At 38.3% G+C, this 27512-nt stretch overlaps 1 protein-coding gene across 1 annotated transcript; it reads left to right on the forward strand.

Moving 5' to 3' along the window:
• The first annotated feature begins 3142 nt into the window (after positions 1-3142).
• On the forward strand, positions 3143-27293 carry LOC110062665 (uncharacterized). The gene is made up of 33 exons (XM_020769610.2): positions 3143-3472; positions 3631-3714; positions 4695-4773; positions 5270-5340; positions 5561-5669; positions 6349-6440; positions 6658-6745; positions 6919-6983; positions 7718-7795; positions 8312-8437; positions 11057-11143; positions 13750-13828; positions 14076-14190; positions 14390-14472; positions 15573-15636; positions 15859-15927; positions 16114-16254; positions 16903-17014; positions 17501-17575; positions 17771-17846; positions 18207-18246; positions 18575-18660; positions 19114-19201; positions 19681-19798; positions 20037-20101; positions 20670-20812; positions 21298-21329; positions 21616-21671; positions 21767-21850; positions 23216-23361; positions 23890-23972; positions 25329-25408; positions 25793-27293. The coding sequence occupies exons 1-33, from the start codon at positions 3446-3448 to the stop codon at positions 26070-26072; spliced, it is 3021 nt and encodes a 1006-aa protein (XP_020625269.2). The 5' UTR covers positions 3143-3445; the 3' UTR covers positions 26073-27293.
• The last annotated feature ends 219 nt before the right edge of the window (positions 27294-27512 follow it).

Raw genomic sequence — 27512 nt, forward strand, 5'->3', positions numbered from 1 at the left:
CTAATATTTTCATGCAGGAGGTTGGACATATGGTGCAGTCTTACGCCAAGAGCCCGCGTCCCCCTAGACCAGCAGTCGGGAAGACCCTCGCGAGCGTTTCTTATCCGCTGGTCTGGGACCGTCTAGGAGGGCGCAAGCTCTGGGTGCAGTGCACAAAAGCCTCGAAGGGTTTATTAGAACACAAAACACACAGGAATCTCATTAAGAGCATTTTTAGTTCTTCAATGATAACACAAATTTCGATTAAGTTACAAGATAAAAGCATTTCGATCACAGGAAAGCAAGTAAAAAAAGTTCAATAGCATATGTTACAGAGTTTACCAGAAAACATCTTGTATTGGCGACAAAGTTATTTTTTTATATTTTTCTTAAAAATAGGGGATTGGGGTAAAAGGGCTCTTCGAAAAGATGGGGCTTTTAAAAAGGGCCTTTTAAACACAGATTTTGCGGACCTTGGTGGTTTTTGATCCGCGCTTGAACTTCGACAAGAAGTTAGACAAAGCTGATTTCTTCTTGATGCGTTTGCAAGTGTCTACCCAATCATTGTCTTCTGATAAGTCTATGATTACGTCATTCTTGACGCCAACACCACTGGGCCCAGGAACATAGTCTATTGGACAGAACAGGTCACATGATGAGGCCTGGTACGGGTCTGAATTGCACACGTTAAAATTGTCCACTGTTGCGGGAGTCAGAACGTTGAGAAACGACGACATAAGATCCGTGCCGACCGAGGAAGAAGACTCGTCAGTTTCATTCTTGCCAAGTTTGATTTCTCTTCCAGTTTTAAGGTTCCACTTCTGGAGTGAAGTTTTCAATGTCATTTTACCATCTTCTTCTACAATCTCAGTGTGATCGGTATAACAGCTTTCTTGGGCAAGGTACTTGTTTGCCGCACGCGGTTTCTTTCCGTTTGTTCTACTCCAAGCTTCCTCTTCTCCCGGTGCTGGTGTGACTTTATTTCTTTTGAACGCTTTCTTCTTTTTCTTTTTCCCATCGCAGTTGTCGCTCTCCCCAGAACGCGAGCTCGTCACATCGTAAAAATCATTGCCATCGACAGCCTGAAATTTCTTCAGCTTTGTTTTACGAACAATTCGGATTCCAAATCGACTGTTATTCGTTCCTTCAATGCCAAAGTTTATGAAGTACAAGAAAAGGAACAGAACAAAAGATATCCCTCCATAATGAAGTGACATCTTTGCGTTCGATTTTTCTCTTTTCTTTGCAACACGCCCTGATGACGTCACTGCACGTAACAATTCCAAATTATCGAAAAGCGCGCGCACAATCCTCCGTAGGAAAAAAGATGGCGACTGGTACATTCACCCATAGTTCTTAGCGCACGAAAACCTAAACAACGTTCATAAAAACGTACAGAAACGTTATAAAATCTTCAAACCTAGGTTACTTAATATCCTTTGTACAGGGACAAATATTGCAATTATAAGGCTTTCTTCGTGCCTTTTGGGCTGTGTTAGGTTCGCGAGGCATTGTGGTAAAACGTACAGCCGCCATCTTTTTCCTACGGTGGTTGCTTTTATATAAGACCGATGTACAAATTCTCCTTGCTTTTCCTCACTTTTACTTTACACCATTGGTTGGGAGAATTTTACCACATATTCAGATAATTTGATAAGATTTAAGGATCAGTGTCCGGTTTAGGGACCCGACCTCGAGCGATAACTTCGTCACGTTGAATGAAAAGACTTGACTTTTTTCGCCAGCTCAGCTCAGCGGTCCGGAACCCTAAACCTTGATCGCTCTCGCTCGAGCGGGCCGGATTTTTCCATTAGGCTTTTGTACATTATGCTTATATTTCCCCACTAAATTTCCAGTCCGTATTGCGCAGTCTCAGCACCCTTATGATGATTGTAAGGCTCACTCGATGGAATGCGAATCGATGTTATTCGTTACTAAACACATACCTTATCTTTGAAGCTTCCCAAATTCTTTTTCCAACAGCTTTATTTATTTTTACAGCTGCGAAGTTGTTTCATCAAGTGAAATGAGAAAGAACGAAGCATAAAGATTCGACCGCTTGGCATCCATTATGGCGGTGCATGTTTTGAAACTGAATTGACTTCATGCTGTGATGTCTTACATGCAACAAAATAAAAAAAACGCAAACAAACTCTCGAGAGTGTGCAGTACGTACGGACTGGAAATCATCTTTAATGCTCCACTCGGCTGTATTAGGGTGGCATTTGAAACTTTTTCAATTTCAAGGTAAGTCTTCGTTTTCAGGTAAATAGTAATTTTTATTTCTATTTTTTGTACGTGGAAAAGAAAATATATTTCCAGGAAAATGCTATTAAAATGCTCGAATAATGCTTAATGCTTTTGCCTCACAAAAGTGCTCGAAAAAATGCTAGCATAATGTTCAAAAGCCCATTTTTCATCTGGACACCCATTGCAGACTGCATTGCACCCAAATTTGCAGCGAACTGAACATGTAAACATTCAACACAGAGTCAAGCAATTATGCAAACGGTATCGGTTTTTGCGCCTGAAATGTCGAACGCACGCAGATCCACGCATACGCCGGAATAAAATTCAACACAAAATCTACGGCAAAGCAGTGTCGTAGAGAAAAGATAAACACGTTATTTTCCGCCGGCTTGGTCGGTCCGTATTGGGAGATACTGCGGTCTCGAGCCGTACTCAAGACCTCGGGTACAGTTTTTCCCAATACTGACCTCCCAGCCGGTCAAAAAATATAAAAATTCTCTCAGTCCAACAGCTGAAAAATAGCGGAACATTTCTTTTGAAAAAGGCTCCCGTCCTTAGGAAACAGCGGTGGGAAAATTTCTTCCCACCGGTCCTTCATCCGCCATCTGCATCTAGTAGTTTGTGGCGTTGCATTGGTTGATGGGGATTGGGGCCGAGTTAGTGGTCAGAAGTCGCGTAGGGGTGTGTTTTGGTTTATGACTTTTGAAAGAATCTGTAATCACTCTTATCCGCAATGGATGCATTTTTATTCTTAAAATCCTGAAACAAGAATACTAATTTACTTTATTGCATAGTATAGCTATTTTATTGTATCCTGGAAATGCAAGATGCAAGATGAACGCAGACGAAACACAAAGCAGAAGTGGCGCCAATTTATTTCCGCTTCGGGAATTTCACTCCCAGCGAGGCTTCTCACGTGACTAGCCTCAGCCAATAAGATTCTTCTCTGTGGTCGACCAAGATGGCGGATTGCTTGAAGCCTGAATCAAGGCCAACAACTTGCGATGGAGTTGACCTGAATGCTTCATAACCAATGCGTTCTCTCGGATTTTCAGGAAGCCTTCGGTTATTGGAAGTGGACGAATCTTCAGCGAGCTGACAGCAGGGTGATACTGTGCAAGAGTGGTGTATGCGGAATCAAGAAGGTTGGAGTTTCATCGTTGTTGCATAGCTGAAGTGTATACACCCGATACTTGGATGGAAATATAAGCCTTAAATGGTAGTTCAACAGTTAGTGGACGAGGTAAATAACGACTGCGCTTGAAGCGACTCTCAATCGACACGTTCTATTTTCCTGGAAGATTTAAGAGCGTTGTTTTTAATCTCCAAGCTCGTAGCTGGTGAAGAAGCTCACTGTATTATAAGAACTTAATTGCATTTTTGTATCATTACACCTTTTAGCCTCCCCTGGTACAGGCGTGCTTTCACGGTGATGCAGCCGAGGTGAGGACGTTGATAAGCAGAAAAGAAGATGTAAATCGCCAGGTAAATAAAATCCAGGAGTATGTTCTTTTCTGAATAGTTTCCGTAAGGATTCGAGGTCACCTGGAAATCAAGAATTTTCTTGAAGATGACACACAAGCTTATCAAATATTTAAGCTTACAAACCGCCTGCAACTAATAATTTACAGCTTAGATATTTGCATGTGGTTTGTTGTGTGAACGAAGCTATGAAACGAAATGCTGTTTCAAATTTGAACAGCTCGTACTCTAGCATGTGCAGTGTATCATTCATCTTCAGATCTAGAACAACTGGGTGCATGTGCATGTAAGCTTTTTACATTGGAACAGAGATGGAGACCATTGGTTTAAACATGAAACCAAAAATAAATCTGAATCACCTTGTTACACTTGACAAATATATTAGTTCTACAAAGATCTGATGCATGATAACATCACCTGCACAAACTTCAGGACCAAGCTTTGATCTTGTCAAATTATTATTCTCAAACCTCATGCACCTTGAGTGTGTTTTATTTTCATGTTTTTTTTTTCTAATTTTCATCTTTGTATGTACACGTGCAGTATTTTTTATTTAAATTTTTCAAATTTACCACACTTCTCTATGGTCTATACTTTTGTAGACTGTAGGAATGATGTCATAAAATGTTTCACTCAATTTTACTCATGATTTGCAGGTGTGTGGTTTCTCTGCAAAGTGTGGGACATTTTATAATTTCGTTTCTATGGCCGATAAGGATGGGCATGTACTTTATATGCAGACAGTGGAAAAAGATTGGTTAATTAAATAGAATTGCTGCTTATGTTGTTTTGCTTTGTTTTTGTTTTTGTTTTCTTTTTGTGGATGTAACAGTGTGACATACAGTAAATATTCTTGTGTACTTATAATATACTTATAATGTGCCAGTAGGAAGATAGTCTAGCTCAGCTTACATTATATATGTATTTTTTTTTATTTTAAATCCTGAACAAGACTGACAGCAATCAATCAATCTTCCATATAGGATGAAGAGAAGAGAACCGCATTACATGCAGCTGCTCACTGTGGAGAGAGTGAATGCATCAGTATTCTCATTGCTAATGGTAAGATTGACAATTAACTAAAAAATCTATTGTAAGGACAATTAGTTAAAAACACTATGAATGCCAATAAGCCCATCTTGTAATAATAGCTAATGTAAACTAATTGTATTACAAGTAATGTACTTGTACCCGCACGTAGTTGAGTATTGTAAAAGCAATGTAGTGTTGTAAAGTTGTGAGTATTGTAAAAGTTATGTAGTTATTGTAAAGTTGTGAGTATTGTGAAAGTAATGTAGTTAATATAAAGTTGTGAATATTGTAAATGTAATGTAGTTTTTGTAAAGAAACAACTGAAAGAAAGAATTGTAATTCAATGAATTTAAGTGTAAATAAATGTCCTCATTTAAAAAAAGAAAAGAGAGATTGTATAACAGCATTTGCTGCAAAATATGCAGAATAGAATGGGTTCAAGAGTCATCTTCAGCTTGCTACATAGAAAAAAAGCTCAATCATGTTATCCATCTATTAACATTGCACTGGTCATTATGATTTTCAGGAGCCAGAGTGAATACAAAAGATAACAAATGGATGACGCCACTCCATCGCGCATGTGCATCAGGCAGTGTGGTAAGTTGTCATTAGGCTGTTTTATAATTGTATGGTAGTGTAACCTACAGTTACATGGTACATCTTCACAACTAGAATTATTTGAAGTTCGAACTTGTAGAGTTGAAGTGAGGAATTTCTTTCTTTCTCTGAGAACTGGAATTACTGCTACATGTAAACCATGATCTAGGTATCATTATAATAATGAATGTAATATGTGTAAACACTTGGTTTGTTTCAGGATTGTGTCAAAGCATTGATCAAAAGTTCTGCAGATGTCAATGCACGAGACAAGAACTGGCAAACACCTCTGCATGTCGCAGCAGGCAATAATCACATGAGATGTGCTGGTATGTGATGTCATTAAACCTCTACATGTACATGCATTTCAAATCTCTTTGACTCTGGAGTGAGTTTGTTACCCTGAGAAATGACCGATCTGTCATGTTACATGAACACCATAATTATGTTCATTTCAGATCCATCTTTGCAAATGAGATAAAAGCAATTGCCACTGGTGACATGTACAGCAGTGGTCCTATTGTGAAGTGTCTCTGCTTTTGTTACATGAACATGCCCAAAAAAAAGTGATCAATCTGTCTGTCTGTCTGTCTGTGTCTGTGTCTGTGTCTGTGTCTCTCAGTTAGTCAGTGACTCAGTCTGTCAGCCAGTCAGTCAGTCAGTCAGTCAGTCAGTCAATCAATCAACTTTATTTGCCACGGTGATTCCTTGCATAAATCACTTTAGCAACAAGCTCATTATCTTTTAAGACTTGATTCTTGACTAAATTCTTGATACTTGATTTTCACTACTCTTTTTTTTGCAATACTTGATACTTGATTCTCAAGAGAATTTAGAATCCCTGGAGTCTCAATCCTCGACTCAAAAGGGGATTGTTGACTAACATTTCACAAGTACTGTACCTTCAGAGTAGTGTTCTAAATGTAGCACTAGCAATCAAACTTTACAATGTAACTGGACATGCACTGTATATGCATTTGGTTCTTACAAGGATGTTCTTGTTTATAGATGTTCTTATACCTTACCTTGCAAATGTGAATGTCACCGACAGAGCAGGAAGGACAAGCTTACACCATGCTGCGTTCAATGGTCATGTTGAGGTACAAATTAATGTGTACTGTACTCAACAAAAGCCTCACCTAATTTGCACAGTGAAACAAACTGAGTGAAATTACATTTGCTGTTTAGGGCCTTATACATTATATTTTGAAAACTTCATGATGGAGCTGAAATGACAGTTTGAAATGTACATACACGCATTATCATTAAATATTTTGATAAAGAACTTATATTAACTGGATTATTTCTTGCTTGTAGATGGCACAGCTTCTTTTAACCAAAGGGGCTCATGTTAATGCTGCAGACAAGAAAGACAGAAAACCAATCCACTGGGCTGCATATATGGGTGAGTCTTCTTGCTTAACCAGGAGACATACAGGTAGTGGCCAACCTTATGATCAGTTTGCTGAATATAGTTTATTTAATTTATTTTTGTGAAACTATGTATAATTAAGGTTTTGTACATGTACATGTATCTCTTTTAATATCACTTGGTGTCTTATCACTTTGATCTTTTAGGTCGCATTGAGTGCTTAGAAGTTTTGTTCAAAGCAGGAGCTGAGATTAACTGCAAAGACAAAAAGGTATGAATGCCTCTGGATGAAATCCTATGTGCATGTAGATTTGCCCTTCTGTCACTAATTGTGACCTTTCACGCAGAAACATGCTTTAACGGCTTTCCATTTTCAAATGGAATTCCGTTTAGAAGCCGTTTGAAATTTTACTATCAGGTGTTTCAAACTCCCACTGTTTCAAACTTTTTTCTTTCCCTCTCAGAGTTTGAAATAGTGGGTTCAACTGTATAGCTATGTAACAATGGCTACATTGTTATTTGTACACAGTTGGTGTTACGCTGTTTTGATACTTGTCTAGTAAATAGAGCTTCTAATGGAGATAAACATAACTTTGTACAAGTACTTGTCTAGTAAATAGAGCTTCTAATGGAGATAACTTTGTATAAGTACATGGCATTACTGGTTCAAACATTTTGATCAACTACCAAATTTACAATACTTAAGAAATGTCCTTTTAGTCATCTCACAACTTCACAAATCCTCAATTAGGATTTTGAAAAAGTCATTTTGAACTAAGTGTCATCATCATTATCCTTCGTCATCCCCTCAGGAGCATAGGGCGCCCACCAGTACCCTTCAACACACACGGTTCTTTGCCACTGCTTTGGCTCTTCCCCAGGGGTAGTCCATTCTTTCTAACTGCTGCAGCATGGACCACTTGCTTAAACTACACGTACCTAGGCTAGCAACTAAATACAAACTGTCTTAACTTAAGTGTGCTTTTGTTGCTGTTGTTGTTGCAGCATTACACTCCTCTCCATGCCGCAGCCGCTGGGGGACAGTTGACTACATTGAAGCAGCTGTTGGGACGTGGAGCTTCAGTAAGACTCTCAGTCTTTGTAAATTTCTTAAATTGCTGGGCATACATGAACATTTGATGCTAAGAATGTGGAGTTAGGGTGTTTGCCAGTAGGTGGTCAACTGTAGTCAAGTGGTTGAAGTCAATTTTGAAACAAAGTCGTACTAATCTTTCAGAAAACCAGTGTCCAAATGAATCAAGCAGGTTTCTGTAAAGTACATGGACATTCCATAATAGTGATTTACATGTACATGTATGTAAATGTAGCCTGCTAAGGGTTTCTGTAACGTTAGTCTCGTGTAACCCCAAACCATCACTAAACACTCTCATTTTCATGATCAATCATTTATGTTTGTTTTCTGTTTCTTTGTTTCTTTGTTCATTTGAAGGTCATTTCAATGGAACACATCCTCTGTTTTTTGAGTTTTTAGTTTAATTTAAACATTTGGATGTTCGAGCTCTTAGCTGCATGTACATGAATTCTTTGAGAGCTTGCTTATTGCAGCTGGTTAATTTGTTTCTGGCACTTTCTGTGCAGGTGGATGCTCAGAACTTAAATGGTAACACACCCCTTCACATAGCTTGTCTCAATGGTCAGGACATAGTCATCAGTGAGCTGATGAGCTTCGGTGCCTCTGTCAATGCCACTAACAAGAAAGGCATGGTATGTATTCCTTAAAGTACTTCATGGTACATACACAAAGGTGCTCAATGCACTATACAGTGTACATGTACATTGTTTCATAGATCTCTTTTGTAACACCTCTTCAACAGTATATCTGTAGGAAAGCCTTGTTCTTGTTTGAGAGTCACAACCTGACAATCTACATGTATGGTATCTTTTTTTCAAGTTGCACTGTGAAATGTATAAACAGTTTCCCCAGCCAGGTTTAGGAAAAAAAAAACCACATGCACTGCAATTGACGTTTCTCTCCCTCTTCCCTACATGGTGGCAGAAAAGTACTACATTGCACTGACAATTCCAGAAGAATACCACTGTGTTGAAGTTGGCGTTGGGGGAGACAGGGGGTACACATACACTGCATATAATACAGTAGTAGGAAAATTTGAACCTTTTTATAGGACACCCTGGAAAGTCCTTGAAACAGGGCATGAGCCATTATGTACATACATACATTCCTGCAGCTGCCTTTTGTCAAATGTTTGCACCACAGGCTTTTGCGTGTGTAATTTTGAGGAGAAACAGAATGCAAAGAATTTTAATTTCTGAGTTGTAGGTATGGTGTACTAGCCCAAGAGTGATTCTCACTATCCCCTTAAAAATCGCTCACTAGAATGATTAATTAATGAAATTAATAAAATTAATACATATACGTTACACTGTACTTCTTTAATTTGAATTTCCTAAAAAAATTCTAGTTTCCAATCAGACAAGCAATGGACAGAATTCACTAGCCTAACTGGAAAATCCACCAGCCCTGGGCTAGCAGACATGACTTTCTGTGCACACTGAGCAGGACACCAAAAAAACTTGAATGAATGAGTTGCCAGTAATCGGATACCCATGTTATGTGCAAAGAACTCTGGGATTGCCAGGGGGCAAACATTGCAACTCGCTAGAAGGAAGTGTGTGGCAAAAAGTTGTTTCGACGTCCAAAAAAAGGATTTTGGAGAGAAATCAACACTTTTTCACCGTTGTTTTATCGCAAATGGACTTGGGCAATGTTAATATGCGGAAAATGTAAGTTTTTGTTTAAATAACCGTGAAATATGTGATAAAATCTACCGATAAACTTCCCTGCTTGCGTAAGGTTTATTGTGAAATTTACATCGTGTAATGGTCTAAAATATCACAAAATTAGGTATAAATCGAGAGGAAATAACCCAATAAAGCCTTTTCAGTTGTGGACAGGCTGCTTTTGGCTTATTTTGAAGCTCAGTTATATAAATAATATTGGAAATATGCCCGGTGGCGATCATTGTGCTGTGTGGGGTTGTGACAATGATCGAAGGTACCCAGAAAAGCAAAACATTCTTCCTCATGTTGGCATATTAAGGTTCTACCCGCCCAAGAATAAGAAAGATGTTTTGTCGTGGGCTAGAGCTATTAATCGTGATCAATTCAAGGTTGCAACGAGTACGAAGGTCCGACAGAGTGATAAAGTGTCGACAAGCCTGCACAACTCCTGCGGTTCGGAGATGAATAAGTTCTAAAGCCTTCATAGCTTAGCTTTAACTAGGATGTCTTTTAGGGATTTTCCCTTGCATCAAAGTGATTGGACACCTGCATTGCTTCTTTGTTGTGATCGATGAACATGAATCAGTGATCATAGTCTGATTAAAAGTAAACCACTTTTTCTGTGATGTCGAGAAAGTGCAAATCGGTCGCCTAAGCAGCAATGCACAACTGAATATGTCGACAGTTTCTGCCCAAGTTCCCATGATCTTGCTTCTCTTAACATGTTCCTTTACAGAGTGCGAAGAGAAGAGTAGCGGCCGAAAAAGCTTCGGATTTTTCTCAATCAAGGTAGAACTTAACCTATGGATTTCTTCATGTTTCTCATAGCTCATTTCATCCCTCCAAAGAGCAATAGCTCGGTGGAAACAGTTACCGTCTCCTCTGACAATGACTTCTCTCCTTTGAGGAGGTACATTTCCAGAAGCCATAATTTGTTTATGAAAGACATAACTAATACGAAAACAGGCTGTACACACGTAAACTGAAACTGAAAAGGCTTTATTGGGTTATTTTTTGTGATATTTCGAACCATTACATGATGTAAATTTCGCAATAAACCTTAACACAAGCAAAGAAGTTTATCGGTAGATTTTATCACATATTTCACGGTTATTCAAACAAAAACTTACATTTTCTGCATATTAACATTGCCCAAGTCCATTTGCGATAAAAAAAACGGTGAAAAAGTGTTGATTTCTCTCCAAAATCCTTTTTTTGGACGTCGTAACAACTTTTCGCCATACATTTCCTTCTAGTGACTTGCAATGTTTGCCCCCTGGTGATCCCAGTGTTCTTTGCACATAATATGGGTATCCGATTACTGGCAGCTCATTCGTTCCAGCTTGCCCTTGGGATGAGTACATGTAGCTCTAAAATTTTGCTTGCCCCGGGCGAGTCTTAGTTTGCTCTTTTAATGATTTAGTTTGCAGTCTACTGTACTTGCCTGATCCCTTGCCCATCAGGCGAGTGAGAGTGAAAAGTTTCTTGCCCAGAAGGCAGCTACCGGCCCAGTGTTTACTGGCAGGCAGCCCCTTCTGTAGCTTTCTGTGCAAGTTGCAACTCATTGTTTCTTTATCTTCTTAGACACCATTACATTATGCTGCGGTGTCAGGGCAGGGTGATGTGTGTCTTGAACTGTTGTTGAATGATGGAGCTAGTCCCAACTTGCAGGTGAGGAACAAGGAAAGTTATTGTGATTCTCCATGTTAGTTGCATTACTTAAGTTATGTGTAGTAGATCATTATTTTCTTTTAATTCTGAATCTCATTCTGTTTCATTTGGCAATGTATTTCTCATTGTAATGGATATGAAATCATTATCACTTGGATGCTCTATAACAAAGGAGTTGAATATTAGCAGGGTTCATACAAAGTCTTGAATTCTTGAAAAAGTCTGGAAATTTGTGAACTACTTTTCCAGACCTGGAAAAAGTATGGAAATTAAAGGCAAAGTCTTGAAAAATGGGATGAAGTCTGGAATTTTTCTCAAGGAGCAGCAGGTGTTTAAAAGCTAGCTGAAATCTTTGCAGTGTAGCTGATTTCACTTGAATTAACTTGGCCAAACGGTAAAACACTATAATAAATGGCGGTACGGTCGGAAAGTCCAGTCTCCAATGCACTGCATTGCATTATGGTTCATTGTGTTTGCAATGCATCATGGTTTATTTGTTTCCCGCATTAGTTGAGTGGAGGAAGCAATATTTGTTCGCGTTCATGTAGCTGTTGTTCTTCCCTGGCTTTTCTTTCGCTTTGTGAAAATGAGGAAGTGGAAAGCAGATGAAAAATTTAAGGTCTGGATTGTAGCCGATCCTATGTCAAAGACCAAAGCGATGTGTGTTGTTTGTAATAAGGCAACTGATATTTCAAGCGTGGGAGAAGCTGCTTTGCAAAGCCACATGATCGGCAAGAAACACAAGAAACCCATGGAATTGAAACTGTTGTCTCCTTCTGTTACACATTTCCTGTCTTCTAGTTCGGAAATTTATGGTAAGACCTAAGAGTTGAGTGAAGTTTACATATTTCTGTGGTTCTTGAAATGTAGTTTTTTTCGAGTTACGTTAAGTCACTTCCATGTCTGATATGCACAACTATATTACTAAAAAATATTAAATCCGTTTTCCATTGAGTGTAACCGAGTGATTGTCTTCCTTTACTGAAATATTTTGTTTCAGTGATGTCTACTAAAAGCAACTTGTACATGTACAAGTTGGATGCCATATTTCTGTTTTTTTGTTGTTGTTTTTTTTGTTTTGTGTTGTTTTCTTTGTTCCAGTCTTCATGCAACCAAAAGTCAAGATCCAATTGAAATATTTCTTTACTTGGCTTGATGGATTTATTGCAATGTAATGATATGTTGTAATTCAGTTTAATTCTTTGCCTAAATTTTTATCACTTGTTTTTATACTTTGTGTTTTGGGTTTTGGTTCAATGATTCTTGGTATAAATTTTATTTACTTAATGGTAGACATTAGTACACTGCTATGTTTTGGCTGTGTCACTGTAAGTTAAGAATTAAACAGCTGAAACTGAATTTTTTTAACTCATTGTTTTCATAGTTAAGACAGTTATGATTCTCGGGCCATGAAGAATCTCACTGTTACCTTGAGTCTGGAAAATAAAACAAGTGGTCTGGAAAAAGTCTGGAAAAAGTCTGGAAAAAGTCTTTAATTCTGTCCACAAGAAAGTGTACGAACCCTGTATTAGGCTCGATTACTATGCACTGTTTGAGAAAGTACAGTAGGCTGCTCTCCTCTCCCGAACTCATGCGTTCAGCCATCTCTCTTGGGGAGGAACATAGAACAGACTCGAGTGAGTGACCGAGCATAGTTGAATGTGGGTCTTCCAGTGTTTCAGCCAGAAAATTTTACTTGAGGGCCAAAGTGGCCCCTGAAGATCTTTTTCAGGGGCCAATTTTTTAGGAAAGGGGCCAATAAATTGAAAGCTACAGAATGAAAAAATGCATCAGGGTACCAAGGAAAATAAAGCGGTTTATTAGGATCTATGATAAAATTTATAGTAAGTGCTTTTTGAAGTGTTTCAACGCAATAAAATTTCTTTTGAAACAGATACTAGTATGAAGGATCCATGCATTACAAGAGAACAATCCCTAGGCAAACATGACGTAGTCAATGATCGAGGGTTTGCAATGCATTATAGGGCGATTTCAAACACGGTCAGCCATTTGGAAGTTTTCTGATATGAGAGAATCAATACAGCAAATCAAAAGCATGGATTGAATTTTCTTATGCAAAATGTTTTAGAAGCAAAGATCTTTCAATATGATTTTCTAGAAGGTCATAATGTGTGACAAAATAACTGTTATTGATCGTCAACACAGAGAAATGTAGTCTCCATTATGCCGTATTATGGAGACTAAACCAGAATTTTTGGTCGCCAAGGATGAAATGTTAGTTGCATTGGCAACTGTATCAATCACAATTTCGAGCCCTGGATGACTTTTAAAACATTATGCCTGTGTTAAGCCTGCAGGTCTTGTAAATGGAAAGGGCCAAATTGGCCCTTTTTTCGTTTTTCTGGGGCCCATCTCTGATTGTAACGTGGGATTCCTGCAATGGCGCGCTCTGGCGGAAACACTGTCTTCAGGGCTTTCGCTAAATTTTGAGTCACCCGTAGCCTTGTTCTCCACACCCGCAAAAAACTTGTTACTTTGTAGGTGAATTCTATCAACAGCAGGCAATTGCAATCAAGCATAATCAACCGTAACAGGTGTTACAGGTTGCAGCCCTTAATGACAGCCCTGGGTCTTTTCATTTTCAGTGCAAGAATGGACGGACACCACTTCACTATGCTGCCTTGTATGGGCGTTGCTCAAGGGCTCAAACTCTTCTTCAAAATGGTAATGGTCAAATGTGTACATACACTAGATCTTTGTTACATCTCATTAGTATTAATTTATACTGCACTTAACTTGAAAAAATTCCATTTGTGATAGTGCTGTTACTGTACAATAGTACACTGACATGGCACCATAGAGTTGATGCAAGAAGTACTGTACAAAGCTGACTTGATTATAAAAGTCTTGTGCAAGCTACAATGTTGGATAATTGTGATACAAGTATAGTTTTTTTCCTCTCTCTGTTCAGGCTGCTACGTGGATGCGACAGATATCAGAGGAAATACCCCTTTACATATAACTGCACTGCACGGTCAGGAATTATTACTCAGCGTACTGCTGGCCAGTGGGGCAAACCATGCAAGGTAAGTGAGTATTGGATGAACAAAAGGGCAAAGAGCTGGTACATTTTGTTGTGGTCTTGAGCATAATACTTTGTCTTAAAGAGACCCTCTTGACCTGGTAGAAATAGATACCTGCAAACAGTTGTATTGCACATAGTCATTTATTTTGTTTATTGACACCAGCTGAAGCTTACCGTGTATATTTCCTACTATTTTACAGGCGTGGTTCATTTGGAATGTTACCTCTTCACATGGCAAGCTTAGGTGGTTTCACAGACTGTTGTAGGAAACTTATATCATATGGTGAGTTTCACACCACAGAAACTATTAGGTTATTATAAATAGTTTTTAACAATTAAAGGCAGTGTGTTATTTTTATTCTGCAGTAAAAAAACATCAACATTATGATTCCATCTTGTGAAGTCATATTATTTATTATTTAAAGTGACGTCCACGATGCAAGTGCATGTACAAATGTGGTCCTAAACATGATATGGAATCACAAATAAAGCCTCTATTGATGGAGGGTTAACACATATTGGTAGAATTCTGCTGTCAATAATCTGATTGGCTGAGCTATTGCATACAATCAGTCATTGGTGTGCAGTGGCTGGGTGTGGTAGACAAAATTGCAATGTTTCCTCATTTCTCTGAAGCTTTGAGAGAATGTTTAGAAACAAATGAATAAACAGAATTCCTGAGAAGACTAAAAGAAGGGCATTTACAGTTTCTTGAAATAAAAAAGCTAGGAAATTTTTTAAAGAAACTGATAGGCGTGTGTACACAACTGCAAATGTCAAATTGACAATTCAGTGGGCGGAAATTCTCTAAAGCATGAAATTTAATTCTAAAACCAGAAATAATTGGAATTGTTATATTAAGGAAATTTCAGTTAGAATTCTACTAAAATAATTAGATTATGAGCTTGAGATTTACATCAGGCAATAATTGATTTGAACTTCTGCCTCATCAACTACCGCCTCAAAGAATTCTTGAGCTCATAATCTTATTATTAAATAATGGAAATTCACCAACAATCTTGTGCCCCTCACTTAGATAAATCTAAAAGTACAAGATTTTATAATTATTAAATAGATAAGAACTCTAAAAACTACTGTAAATGACTTTCACAAACATAAATACAAAGCATCAGAAACAATAAATAAAATAAAACAAATTGCTTAAAATGCTAATATAGACTAAAAAGTAAAACTGATTAAGATAAATTAAAATGCAGCAATAACCTCTGGTTGTCCAAAAAACACAAACCATCCACTGGCCAAGCAGTTTGTCCACTGAACTTTAACTTTAGGCAGCTGAACTTTAGCTGTTGGGCAGCTGGGCAGTTGGTATTTATTATTAAGGTTCACAACTCTCAAAGCGTGAGTATACTTTTTTTGTAGGTAATGATGTTAATGCAAAAGATGATAATGACCATACCTGTGTTCATGCTGCTGCCTGCAGTGGGTAAGTTATGCAAGGTGACTACTGGAACCTCACGTAAATAATAATTATGCAGTCCATTGCTCATGTATGGTAGAAATGTAACAAATGTAATAATGCAATAATGATGATGATGATGATCTCAGTACAGAAGAATAACCGCATCATTAAAGCAACTGTTTTACAGTGTATATACAGTCATGTATATTAGGGTTGATTCAGTTTTTTTGGTTCAATATTATTTAGAAATGTAGAATGCCTTGGACTTCTGTTGCATAGCGGTACTGATTATACTGCAGTTGACAGATTAGGAAGGTATGTAAATGCGCTGTGGTTTCCATGTATGTTGTTTCAAATTCAAATTGTTTCTTTAATTTTGTAATTTATGAATGGAATAAGGCACTTCATCTTATTTCAGACTTCTTTATAACATGGCTACATGTACATAAAGAGTATGTCATGTGACCAATGGTTTGTTTTTCTGTATTGTATGTTTTATAGAACTGCATTTCACTATGCTGCTGGTCATGTTCATTACTTATGTGTGAAGTCATTAGTGGCATCAGGTTGCAATGTAAATAAAGTGGACACAAGAGGCTGCACTCCTCTTCACTACGCAGCTGCTGCAGACTCAGATGCCAAGTAAGCAACTCCCTCTGTTTATCACTGAGTATAAGGTGTTGACGTCATCTCTAACTGTTGATGTAATAATTACCAGCTTTAGTAGTAAGCATGTGTTATTACCCTATATCAAACTGATCCAATATGAACAGGAGTATTTGATTCCCTAGGGATTAATACTGGTATTACCTTGAATATGGTTGAAAAACGAGCCACAATTTAAGAACTCTTGACTGCTCTTTAGTAAGTTTATTGCTGTTATCTCGTGTAAGTTCACAAGCATCTCAGCACATGTATAAGCAGACTTACATAATTTGTAAACATAATTGGAAAGCATCTGACAAAATAGAAACCTAAACTATTTTTCATAATGAAAAGAGCAGCTTTAAAAACTGTAATCAAAATGCACAATATTCACATGAACAGAAGAGATGTTTGTACCTCTGAAGGGCAAGATTAAGATTGAAAAGAGGTTTGTAAAAAGGAATGGGCATTCTTGTATTTGTTCTCGTTCATCTTTCAGCTCATTCCTCTCTTACTCCCCCAGTTCCCTCTACATGTAAATGTTAATGTCCTCCCTTGATTTATAATTTGTTTTAGCCCATTTAGGCCATCAGCAATTATTTGAATCCTGGTAGAGTTTTTTTTTTTCTGTTGTGATGTTTGCAGATGTGTGGAACACCTACTAAGAAATCGAGCTAATGCTAGCAAAAGAGATAAACAAGGTTACAGTCCTGTACATTATGCTGCTGCTAGAGGGCATAAATTGGCTTTAGAAATGGTACATTGTACAATTTATCACATACCATATTGAATTTTTACTCATTGTTTTTGTTTTTGTTTGTTTTTTCCTTTCCTCTTTTTCTCTTTTGAGTCCATGATTAAATAGACTGAATTTTGCATGGCAAGTCAATTAGTCATGTGGACCTACTGTAATAACAAGGTGTTCATCACTATTAAGTGGAAGTTTAAAAAGCTCAGGTTTTACCACAAATTTAATCATTGTTGTAATTAGTATAGGTAATCATATGAATGCAAGTACAATTATGGATAAAGTTATCTCAAAATTGCTCAAAACCTTTACATGAACACTCGTTTATTATATGACTAAGAAAATTTTGCATGTATGCACATACGTTTGCACTGTAATGTAAGTTAGAAATTAATGGTGAATCTCAGCCAATCACAATGAAGTTATTTTCTCAGGCACATAATAAATGTGATAAATAAAATTTAAAAAAATTGACATATTTTTATGTTGTTTCAGTTATTAGATGTAGCTGCAACAGATCTTTTAAATAAGAGTTCAGGCTCACCAGCTACCACTCCTCTTCATTTAGTGGTAAGTTGTTTTCTCTGTGACCATTGTCATCCCAGCATTGAAGAACAGCCAAGCATCATAGGAATAGGCCTGTAATGTGTGCATGTGCACAAAGGGTTAGGTAATAAAATTACTGTGAAAAACTGTGTACCATTTCATAGACCATAAATAATAATAAAGCACCTGATTATTTGGAACACCTGTGTTTTTCTTTAGGCTTATCATGGCCATTTCCCAGCCCTCCAAGTGCTGTTAGAATCCTTCATAGACATTGATATTAAGGATGCCAATGGTAAGTAGCGAGAAAGACAGTGTTTTGTCATTACTGTGTTTTACTTATTTAGTCTTGAAGTTGTTTTCTTATTGCTTTTTTACTTGATTGCCGAGGCTAGATTTCCATCCATCTACGTTCCTCTGTGAGAGAGATGAATGTGTAGGCTCCGTTCTTGAATAGCGACTAGTATTCAAACCTAAATTGCTGCTTGTAAGAAGAGTATGACCAATCCCTCGCCACTTCCTAGTGCAGTTAATATTTTCTACTATTCTCTTTCTCTTAAGGGATACTTTTTTAAAATAACTACTTTTTTTTTTGAGTTACGAAAGTATTGTTGAATTACAATAATTGTCTTTTACAATGTCTCTTTTTGTTCAGGCCATACTCCACTTTATCTTGCTGCTTTTCAAGGACATGCGTATGTATAGTTTAGTTATTTGTATTTTAAGTGTAAACAAGTGTTTGTGCGTAAAAACTGCTCTTGCAGTGGCTTTGAAGAACTTAGGAAAAAACAATGATTCTTCTTAGTCATTAGAAAACACCTTGTAAGAAGGTGCATGCACAAAACCTGCACAAGCTGTTGATCTAAGGATGGCACCTGTACTGGAACTTGTAATTAACGTTTGAAAAATTCAGTGGGAAAAAAATGTTTGTGCAAACAAAGTGACTGAAATGGTGATACAAAAATGTCTTGACATCTAGGTTGTATTTATGGAAGTTCTTTCATATTCTGTTCTTTGTTGCAGTGAATGTGTAGAGTGTCTTTTAGAACACAATGCCAAGGTTTTAGTTCATGACAACATAACCAAGAGAAACGCTCTCCATGTTGCAGGTAATTGCTGTTTATCACTTTAACCTTTTCAGGCTCAAGCTCAAAATATTAATTCTCCTTATTGATTGCCATATGTTTGTTGAATGTTGGTGGTGAGAATTTGGGAAATACAGAACGGATTATTTCTATGTGCATAAGAGATGTTATATGTATGTTGTTGTACCGAGCTTGGTTGTTTGTAGCACAGATAAAGGAGGTAATTCGGGGACAGTACATCTTTGTCAAGTTTATCATCAATTACTGTTCGTTATCCGTCCTGTAAAATTTTTTTGCAAGTCATAAGTTAGTTTTACAAGTCGTAAGTGACCACTATTTTTGTTACAAGTGAAATCTCAGTTTAACTTAGTCCTTGCTATGCAAAATTAAGTGAGCAAACTCACGTTTGTTTTTTTATGATTAAAAACTATCTTTGTTGTTTTTTTTGGCCAAAGTATCTTTGTTGTATTTGTCTAGCTTACAATGGACACACAGACTGCTTGAGACTTCTTCTACAATACAGTAACACTGAAAATTCCTTAGATTGCACTGATGCCGATGCAAGGTAAAATATGTTCGACTGTTTTGTTAACTGGTAAACCTCGCTGAAATTTCTTTTCTGCTGTTATGGGTGTTTTTTTTCCCTCAATGCGAGTAAGGTTGATCAACTTTTAAGATATATTAAATGGAGGTGAACAATTTGCATATTAACTTTTTAGAGCTCTAAGTGTAGTGTTCCTGCAAATAACATTGTTGTGGAAATAACCGTAATTGGGAATTACAGCTTAAGAGGTAACTTGTTAGTGTTCCTTAATGGAAGACCAGTGTGGAATCATTGTGAAGTATATTTTATTAAGTGTCTATAAAGTTAAGAAGATTTTTACCGGTAATGTCATTATTATCCTCTTCAGAAATTATGATATTACATGTACGTGCTTTAAAAATTAAAATCATCACACATACATGTATTTATCCGAAATTTAAACATACATGTACATGTAACGCCAGAATATTAATTTGTGATATTGGTACTTTCCTTTACAGGACACCTTTGATGGCATCTGTAGGTAATGGTTTTGTAGACTGTGTCAATCTTTTACTGGCTGAAGGAGCCAATGTTCAAGCGTTGGATATTTATCACCGCAGTGCACTTCATAGAGCAGTAAGTAGTCGCGTCCAAGCTGCAGTTACTTTGTCGCCCGTTTTCCAAGTTGTGGCAACGTGTTGCGTAAAGTGGAGAGGGGTTTAGCTTTCTGCAGCATGTTGAGGTAACGTGCAACATGGGTGGTACAACACTTTTCAAATTGCAATGCGACGATGTTATACAGTAAGCTGAAAAAAAAAATTTTTTCCTCACATTACTTCGCCGTAATCTTGTCACTTTTTTCCCCTTTTTTAAGGCGGCAAACGGCCATGACGATTGCGCCGAGGCTCTTTTGCACAGAGAGGCAGATGCACTTTGTAGGTGAGCGCATGTGGAGTGGTGTTGAACAGTGCAGTGTATGTGGTAGACAGACAGACAGAAAGACAGACAAACAGACAGACAGACCAAAATACGAAGCTCTAATGTTGCTTGAACTAGTCATGTCGGTACGATGCAGATCTCGCTTATTTTGGTGTCTACATCAATTTCTACAATACTTTTTGCTCCACATAAAGAACATTTAAACGCGACCTGTACCGTTCACAAGGTTCTTTATAATTTGCCAAACGAAACAATAGGTAAACAACACACCCTAAAAACAAAAGAGCTGCGGATTAATAAGAACGAATCAGAATAGAGGTTTTAGAGAGATGCTGGTCAACTGAGTTAGGACTGGGGGTGAAAGGCGGATTTATACAAACAGCAAATTTGAGAAATGTACTCTTACATATCCGTAATGTGTGGCTTTTGCAGTCGTTTATTGGAATTGTCACGCAGTGCTGGATTGCGTGACAATGCAAATATAGTTGTGCCTTCTGCAGGCGCGGGTATCCGTCACGTGACGAACTGTAGCTCCTTAAATACAATCATCTTTAATTTGTTTTCTCAGAGACTGCAACGGTCACACTCCCCTTCACTTTGCGGCAGCTTGTGGTCACGTGGGCATTCTAAATGGACTTCTACAGGTCGTAGGTAGTGGTGTTCACATGGATAATCACGGCTACACGCCGCTTCACTGGGCCTGCTTTAATGGTACGTACCAAGAAATCACAACCAAATTAACAAATCGAAATGTGGTTTAGCGTGGTCTGTACTCTTATCGACAACGATACGCGTCATCACAGTGGTCAAAATTTGTTGTGGACTCGCGAGGCGCAGCATTTTGACCACCGTGATGACGCGTACTCGTTGTCGATAAAAGTACAGGCCACGCTAAACCACATTTCGATTTGTTTTTTACCACAATATCAGCGTCAAAGAATTTTTTTTTTTTCAGGGCAGGAGCTGAAAAATGCATTGCATGACACAGTGACGCGAGCAGCGTTGTCTGGACTCTTATCGACAACGGCAAATTAGCCAATCAGATTGCGAGATTAGTAGTAATTGTGGTAAAAACCAGGATGGATGTTTCAGTTTTCAGGACTACAGTGTATAATGTGCTATGTTACATGGGTTTGCTCACTGAAGTTGTCCCTGTTGTAAATAGTGACATTAGGTGCATTGTCTTTTCTTGGCAGGCCATGATACGTGTGTGGACATATTACTAGAGGTGGGAATAGAAACTTTGTTTGTGTCCCTGACCTAAACATGTAAAATATCTTCTTTTTTTGTCTGCCTGCCTGGCATTTTTAACTCTTACTTTACGTCGGGTGGCCAGCACCCCTATCATTTTTGGTTTTTTACTCTAGCAGAACATTGTAATTTCTAACTCTAGGGTGAAATATAAGTTTCTGTTGTTTTTTTCGTTATGTTAAAACACTCTATACAGGCTTGTATTCACTACGTAATCCATGTATAGTAAATACTTGCAGTGAAAAGTATCTGTTAACTTCTAGGGTGACCACTCCAGAGTATTTGATGGCAATCAATTTACACCTCTGCACTGTGCAGTGTAAGTAGTCAGTTGTCAATCTGAAAAAGTTTGGATGATGAGCTCTTTTGATTTGTGTACTGAAGGTATAATATTTTATCTTTGTTTCTGTGCAGCATAAATGACTATGAATCCTGTGCAGAGATGTTACTAGACACGTTAGGTGACGAGATAGTCAACTTATGCGATAAAAAAGACAGGTAATATGTTAATATGTTCTGTAACTCTGAGTTGCCATTGTAGAAAATGGCTTTTATTTTAGGCACGTGTATGCAGCCTAATAGGTGTAGTACTATGTACGCATTGCGGGTGTTTGTTTCTGGCCTGCAATGGTTACATTATGTCTCAGGTTTCTTAGTTTAAAGGTGCTTACTCTTTGTCAGAATAAACCGGTTTGGACGACCGTTGAATAATGGTAAGGGGTTTTTTCTAAATCAACAAACCAACCGAACAAGACGGTGCTTATACCATTTGCAATGCGATGTACTGTAACTGTTTTCGGCTGATAAGAGATTGGGAACTGGAAAATGTAGCAAATGGTAAAGAAATTTCCGCCGTTCCGTTCCGAACTGAAAAAGAGGACTAACTCTAGAGGTAGTCTATAATTTCCAGACGAATTTGTGGAAAATATACTGTTTCATTTGACTTTCAACCCGGAGAAATTTTTTTTTTTGCTAAATGAGCACCCTAAACGTCTAAACGTTCAGTAATTGTCTGCATGGTTGGCAGGAGGTGTTCAATCTATGTATACTGTTCATCTCGTTATAATCATGCTACAGTGATGTGGGAGCTACACAACTACACTCTGTGGGAATGTTTTAATCTTTTCTTACGATGATTAGCTCTTGAACATTATGATCCAGCGAATTCTGAGAAAATAAAAGCTTGTTATATATCAGTTACCTGGCGAGGCTGGAGGTGACCTTGTTTTGATTAATTCTTACAAACCTCTCTCCTTTGCTCATTTAAATGGAGACTGGTTAGCATTAGAACAACTTCATGTACACAACAAAAGCAGTGAGGTCTGTATCAACAAATGGTCACCTCCGGCCTCGCTGCCATTCAGAGGCCAGGTCACTGAGCAGACAACTGTAAAATGGTCTATTGGGATGTTGACTAAGCTAAGTACACGTTAGGGAAGTGGCCACTACAGTGCTCAGCTTATCCTAGCTTTTGTTGCACAAAGGGACTAGAGGACAGGAGCCCAGTACGTATGGAGGCCTCGGGTGATGGACTCCCTTGGATGGGATGGGATGCGGCTTCATCACAGGAATCGCCACCTCCCATCCCCAATCCCCGACATTTTTTCAGCCCACTTGAGCAGTTTCTGGGTGCTAATTTTTTGGGTTTAGCGATACAATTGAACCTCGCTATTTCGAACTCGTAGGGGAAACGAAAAATAGTTCGAAATAGCTGTTAGTAAATAAATGACTGAAGGGCAAACTTCAGGGAAATGGTTTTGAGTTGGAAATATCAGGGTATTCCAAATAACCAAGTTCGAATTTATAGCGGGGTTCAACTGTATCTTGACATCAAAGACATCGTGTATTTGTTCATGATCACAGGACGCCTGTCCATGCCGCAGCATTTAATGATCAAGTAGAATGCCTTCAGCTTCTGTTGTCAAGAGGAGGAAATGTGGATTCAGTGGATCAGTCTGGTAGAACACCGCTGATAATGGCCGCTGACAATGGCCATGCGGGCGCAGTAGGTAAGCTTCCAGCTCATGTTGTCTTCCTATCACATCTAATTCACCCTCCAGGCCAAAACGCGACTTCTACCCAAAATTAATGTTCCCTACGATACAACGGCCGTGACCTTGCGCCGATCCATACACTTGAGGGAGCCACCTCACGGTTTGTGTATCTTAAAAGGTTTTGCCTAGATGTTTCAAGTTCATGGTTTGTAATCCGTGTTGATCTTTTCCATCCTTAACTATCCTTGTTCCTTTGTGGTTTATTATCATCACTTTGGTGTTTTCTATCTTAGTTAACTATTTTTTTCGGGTTTCCTTCAATTTAGAGGCAATTTTGTATTTGGTCAAAATAACTCAAAATGTCGTGACTGAGTTTCTTTTTAAAGACTTCTTTTTAACACTTAAAATTGTTACTGAAACCACCATACAACAGCCGCCTAATTCTACCCCAGGGTGTTCGTTCTTTAATGGGGCTTTCTTGAAATGCAGTGTTTTTTCTTGGTAACTGATACTGACTGTATCTTGATGCTTATCATTAAACAGAATACCTTGTGGGGCCTGGTGGAGCTGACGTAGGTAGCGCGGATCAAAATAAAAACACGGCTTTGCACGTAGCGTGCCGTCAGGTGAGAAGCCTTGCTCTCTGTTTTGTACCGAGCATAGCATGAAGCGGCTGGAAGTGTACATGTAAGTTGCATGGCCTCTCTGCGGCATTTCTGTCATGTGAACCCTAGATTTCACCTGCATCTTGATGCTCCCGTGCAGGCAGAGTAAAGCGTCTTAGGAAGAATACAACACGCCCAATTGTAACCAGGGCTTGCAGTCTACGATCGACTTCCTTCCCAAACAGCGGCTGGTAATCGAGCCTACTTGAAGCCAAGACGTCTGGAAGACTAACGTTGTGTCACTTTAGACGTTATTTCTCCCTACGATAACTATCTTAATTTGTAATTCACATTTAATTGTAGTTTATCTTTACTTTATACACTTCCAATGAAGTTTTTTTATTCTTAATTTTTTGTTTTTGTCTTTCTCTTTCGTGGCGTACCTGGAAGCTAGCTTGCAGCTAAGCGTACTGACCACATAAAGCGATTGATTGATTGATTGATTGACTTACTGACTGACTGATTGATTGATTGATTGATTTAGTGATTCAGTGATTGATTGATTAATTGATTGATTGATTGATTGATTGATTCAGTGATTGATTGATTGATTGATTGATTCAGGGATTAATCGATTGATTGATTGATTGATTGATTGATTGGATTGATTGATTGAGAGATATCCTTACATTGTCTAACAAACAAGCAACAAGAATAGAAAGAATCATCAACCGCGGGTTTTTGTCTTGATCTAGCAACAACTTCTCAAAAGCATTGTGGAGTCTGTGTCAGGCTTAAGTGGTCCATACTGCCGGTTTCTGTAGCACGAAGCGACTAGGAGTATTCCCCCCGAATGAGATGCTTGTCCATCGCTGAGTTATCCCCAGCATTAAATTCGCCGGTACCCATTCGTACACCTGGGTGGAGAGAGGCACTGTGAGAGTAAAGTGTCTTCCAAATTCAAATTCAAAATTCAGCAAATTCAAAGAGCTACGATGGTTGACAGGTCCTTGCACGGGTTGGCTCCAAACTATCTCAGTTCTAAATTTGAAAGGCGAGAAATCGCATATGACCTAAGGGACTCTGAGAATAAAGTCAATGTTCCATTACCGCGCACAGACTATTACAAAAATAGCTTTAGCTATAGTGGCGCCATTCTCTGGAACAGTCTTTCTTGTAACTTAAGGGAAGCAGAGTCCCTTGGGCAATTCAAACGACTACTCAAAGAAGAACTGTAAGGCACGGCATTCGTGGGAAGCAGCTTTTTATTTAAATATTTCTGATTATATTAGTATTAGGTATTTTTAAAGCTGACGAATTTTGTACCGTGGATAAATAAAGATTATCCATCCATCAACTGTGTTTCTTCTGTTACAGGGTCACACGGCCTGCGCTCTCTTAATTCTGGACAAAATGGAAGATTCCGCTCTTAGTCTAGCCAACACCGCTCTTCAAACGTAAGTACAAACTGCCAACAGCCGATAAAATGTGTGAAAACGACTATTTTTAACCATTGTTACAAGAGTTATAGCTGAAAAGAAATAATAAACGTAATAGGTGATTTGCATGATGGCGTCATTTGACTACAACTACCAGAATCCTTCACGTTTTCTGTTTCTTATGCTAATTAGGGCGATTGTTATTTAAACCCCTCTGGGGCTTCAAAATTTAAATCATCGAGACAAAACGAAAGGAATTCTGCCAGTTGCAGTCAAATGACGACAACGTGCAAATCTGCTATTATGGTGTCGTGTTGCGTTGTTTACTACTAGTACAACATTTTCACGTAATTTTACTGAGCACAACGTATAACACACACGTTTAACTTGCTATTCCCACAGGCCACTACACTTAGCCGCTAGAAATGGCCTGGTACCTGTTGTACAGGAGCTCATAGCAAGAGGAGGCAATTTGCTGGCCGAGGATGAGGACGGACACAATCCTGCTCTCGCTTGTGCCCCCAACCCGCAAGTAGCCGACTGTTTGGCACTCATTCTGGTTGCCATGGTACCCAGTCTAGGGTCCCCAATGGCAACATCTGAGCGCCTGGAGAAAACGGAGGATAATTTGGAAGACGACACGATAGATTATGCGAAACCCACGCACAATGCTACGGTGTAATGGAGGGAATTCATCGGCCTGTTTTTTATCATATTATAGGAGCATTTTATATTCTAATTTGAACATTTCAGCTCTGAATGAGAGAGAGCTTTCAACTTGACAACGATTTTTTTTTTTATCGTTCTGCAATTATTTTCAAATGGCGTTCATTACAGTCATCGGAACAAGTTCCTGTCTCAGCAGAAGTCTCCTTGCTGAGAATTATGTGAGCCCGCAGATTTGGTAGAAACGTTGCTTAGCAACAGTGACGTAACCCGATGACGAAACCAGATGTAACAACTTCCGGGTTGTTGGCAAGTGCTGAGTGGCCAAGAACACAATATGACAGCTGTGACTGGGGTTGAGTTTCTTCGACAGAAGGAGAACCCGAGGCTACCACAAAAGTGAATTTGCGAACCTCCGAGACGCTGCGCTTGCATTGGTAGCTGGTTTACAGAAGCGGTTGCTAAAGGCTTTTACTCTCCAAATTTATTTACGCAAATTAAACAAACTACACAACTTATAATGCAAGCTCTTTCGGTTTCTTACCGACACGACCTTGCTTCACCCTGAGAATTAAACTTAACTGAACAGCTCTTAAACGTGACAGCTGAACCCTGCCGGATTAAGCTTCAATATTGTTGATACTGTTACTCTTGTTTCTTTGTGTGCTTTTGCGTGAGTTGTTTTTGTCGTGTTTTTCTTTCTTTTTGTTTTTTGTCAGACCTGTTTTCGCTTGAATAACGTCTCCCCAGGCGACTCCCATGACGCGTGTCTGCAGTAGCGTCTCTGATTGGCTCTTGCTGAGTTGCGAATTTTCGCGCGTAATTAAAGACCAATAAGAGACTCTTCACAGACGTCAAGTCGGCTACGTCGTCAAGGTTGGATCCCAGACCTCTCTCTAGCAGGGGCGGAATTGTTCCTGGAAAAGAGACGTCAGTGCTCGTTTACGAAAAGGCTTCTTGACATCGAACAGAACCAGAAACCATTTAACTGAGATCAGCAATGGCCATGACTGATCGAGTCAATCCGGTTTTCTACTTTCTAATGTGTTGCGCCTGTGTAGGTATTTCTTGTACAGATATTTAAAATTCTTTTCAACAAAACAAATTTTATTAGTATATTTTTACTTTATGATTTAACAATTCTATGATATTTGCCATCCTCACTTTGTGTAAGAATGGCCTTTGCCATTTTTTTGATACGTCTGTGTTGTAAGTAAAATGAATACTACAGCTATAACTTGTGCTTTTGTTGTTCTATTATTATTGTCTTTATTATTATTGTCATTATTATTATCATTATCATCATTATTATTATTATTATTTTAAAACAAACTTCATATGAAAACAAGATATTCTATGATGTAAATTATTACTTTTATTTTTAAATTTTTGACATTCTTTTTAACGAGTTATCTGTATATTTGTATATTAAACGTGTTGGATATTAATTTTTTAC

This window comes from Orbicella faveolata, unplaced genomic scaffold (assembly GCF_042242905.1).
Source record: "Orbicella faveolata isolate gen_17 unplaced genomic scaffold, um_ofav_v1 contig_13, whole genome shotgun sequence".
Lineage (NCBI taxonomy): Eukaryota > Metazoa > Cnidaria > Anthozoa > Scleractinia > Merulinidae > Orbicella > Orbicella faveolata.

Coding starts and splice junctions, on each gene's coding strand:
- LOC110062665 (XM_020769610.2), top strand. CDS start 3,446: ATGGTAGTTCAACAGTTAGTGGACGAG. Junction 4,774..5,269: donor CAGTATTCTCATTGCTAATG/GTAAGATTGACA, acceptor TATGATTTTCAG/GAGCCAGAGTGAATACAAAA. Junction 25,409..25,792: donor GCCAACACCGCTCTTCAAAC/GTAAGTACAAAC, acceptor CTATTCCCACAG/GCCACTACACTTAGCCGCTA.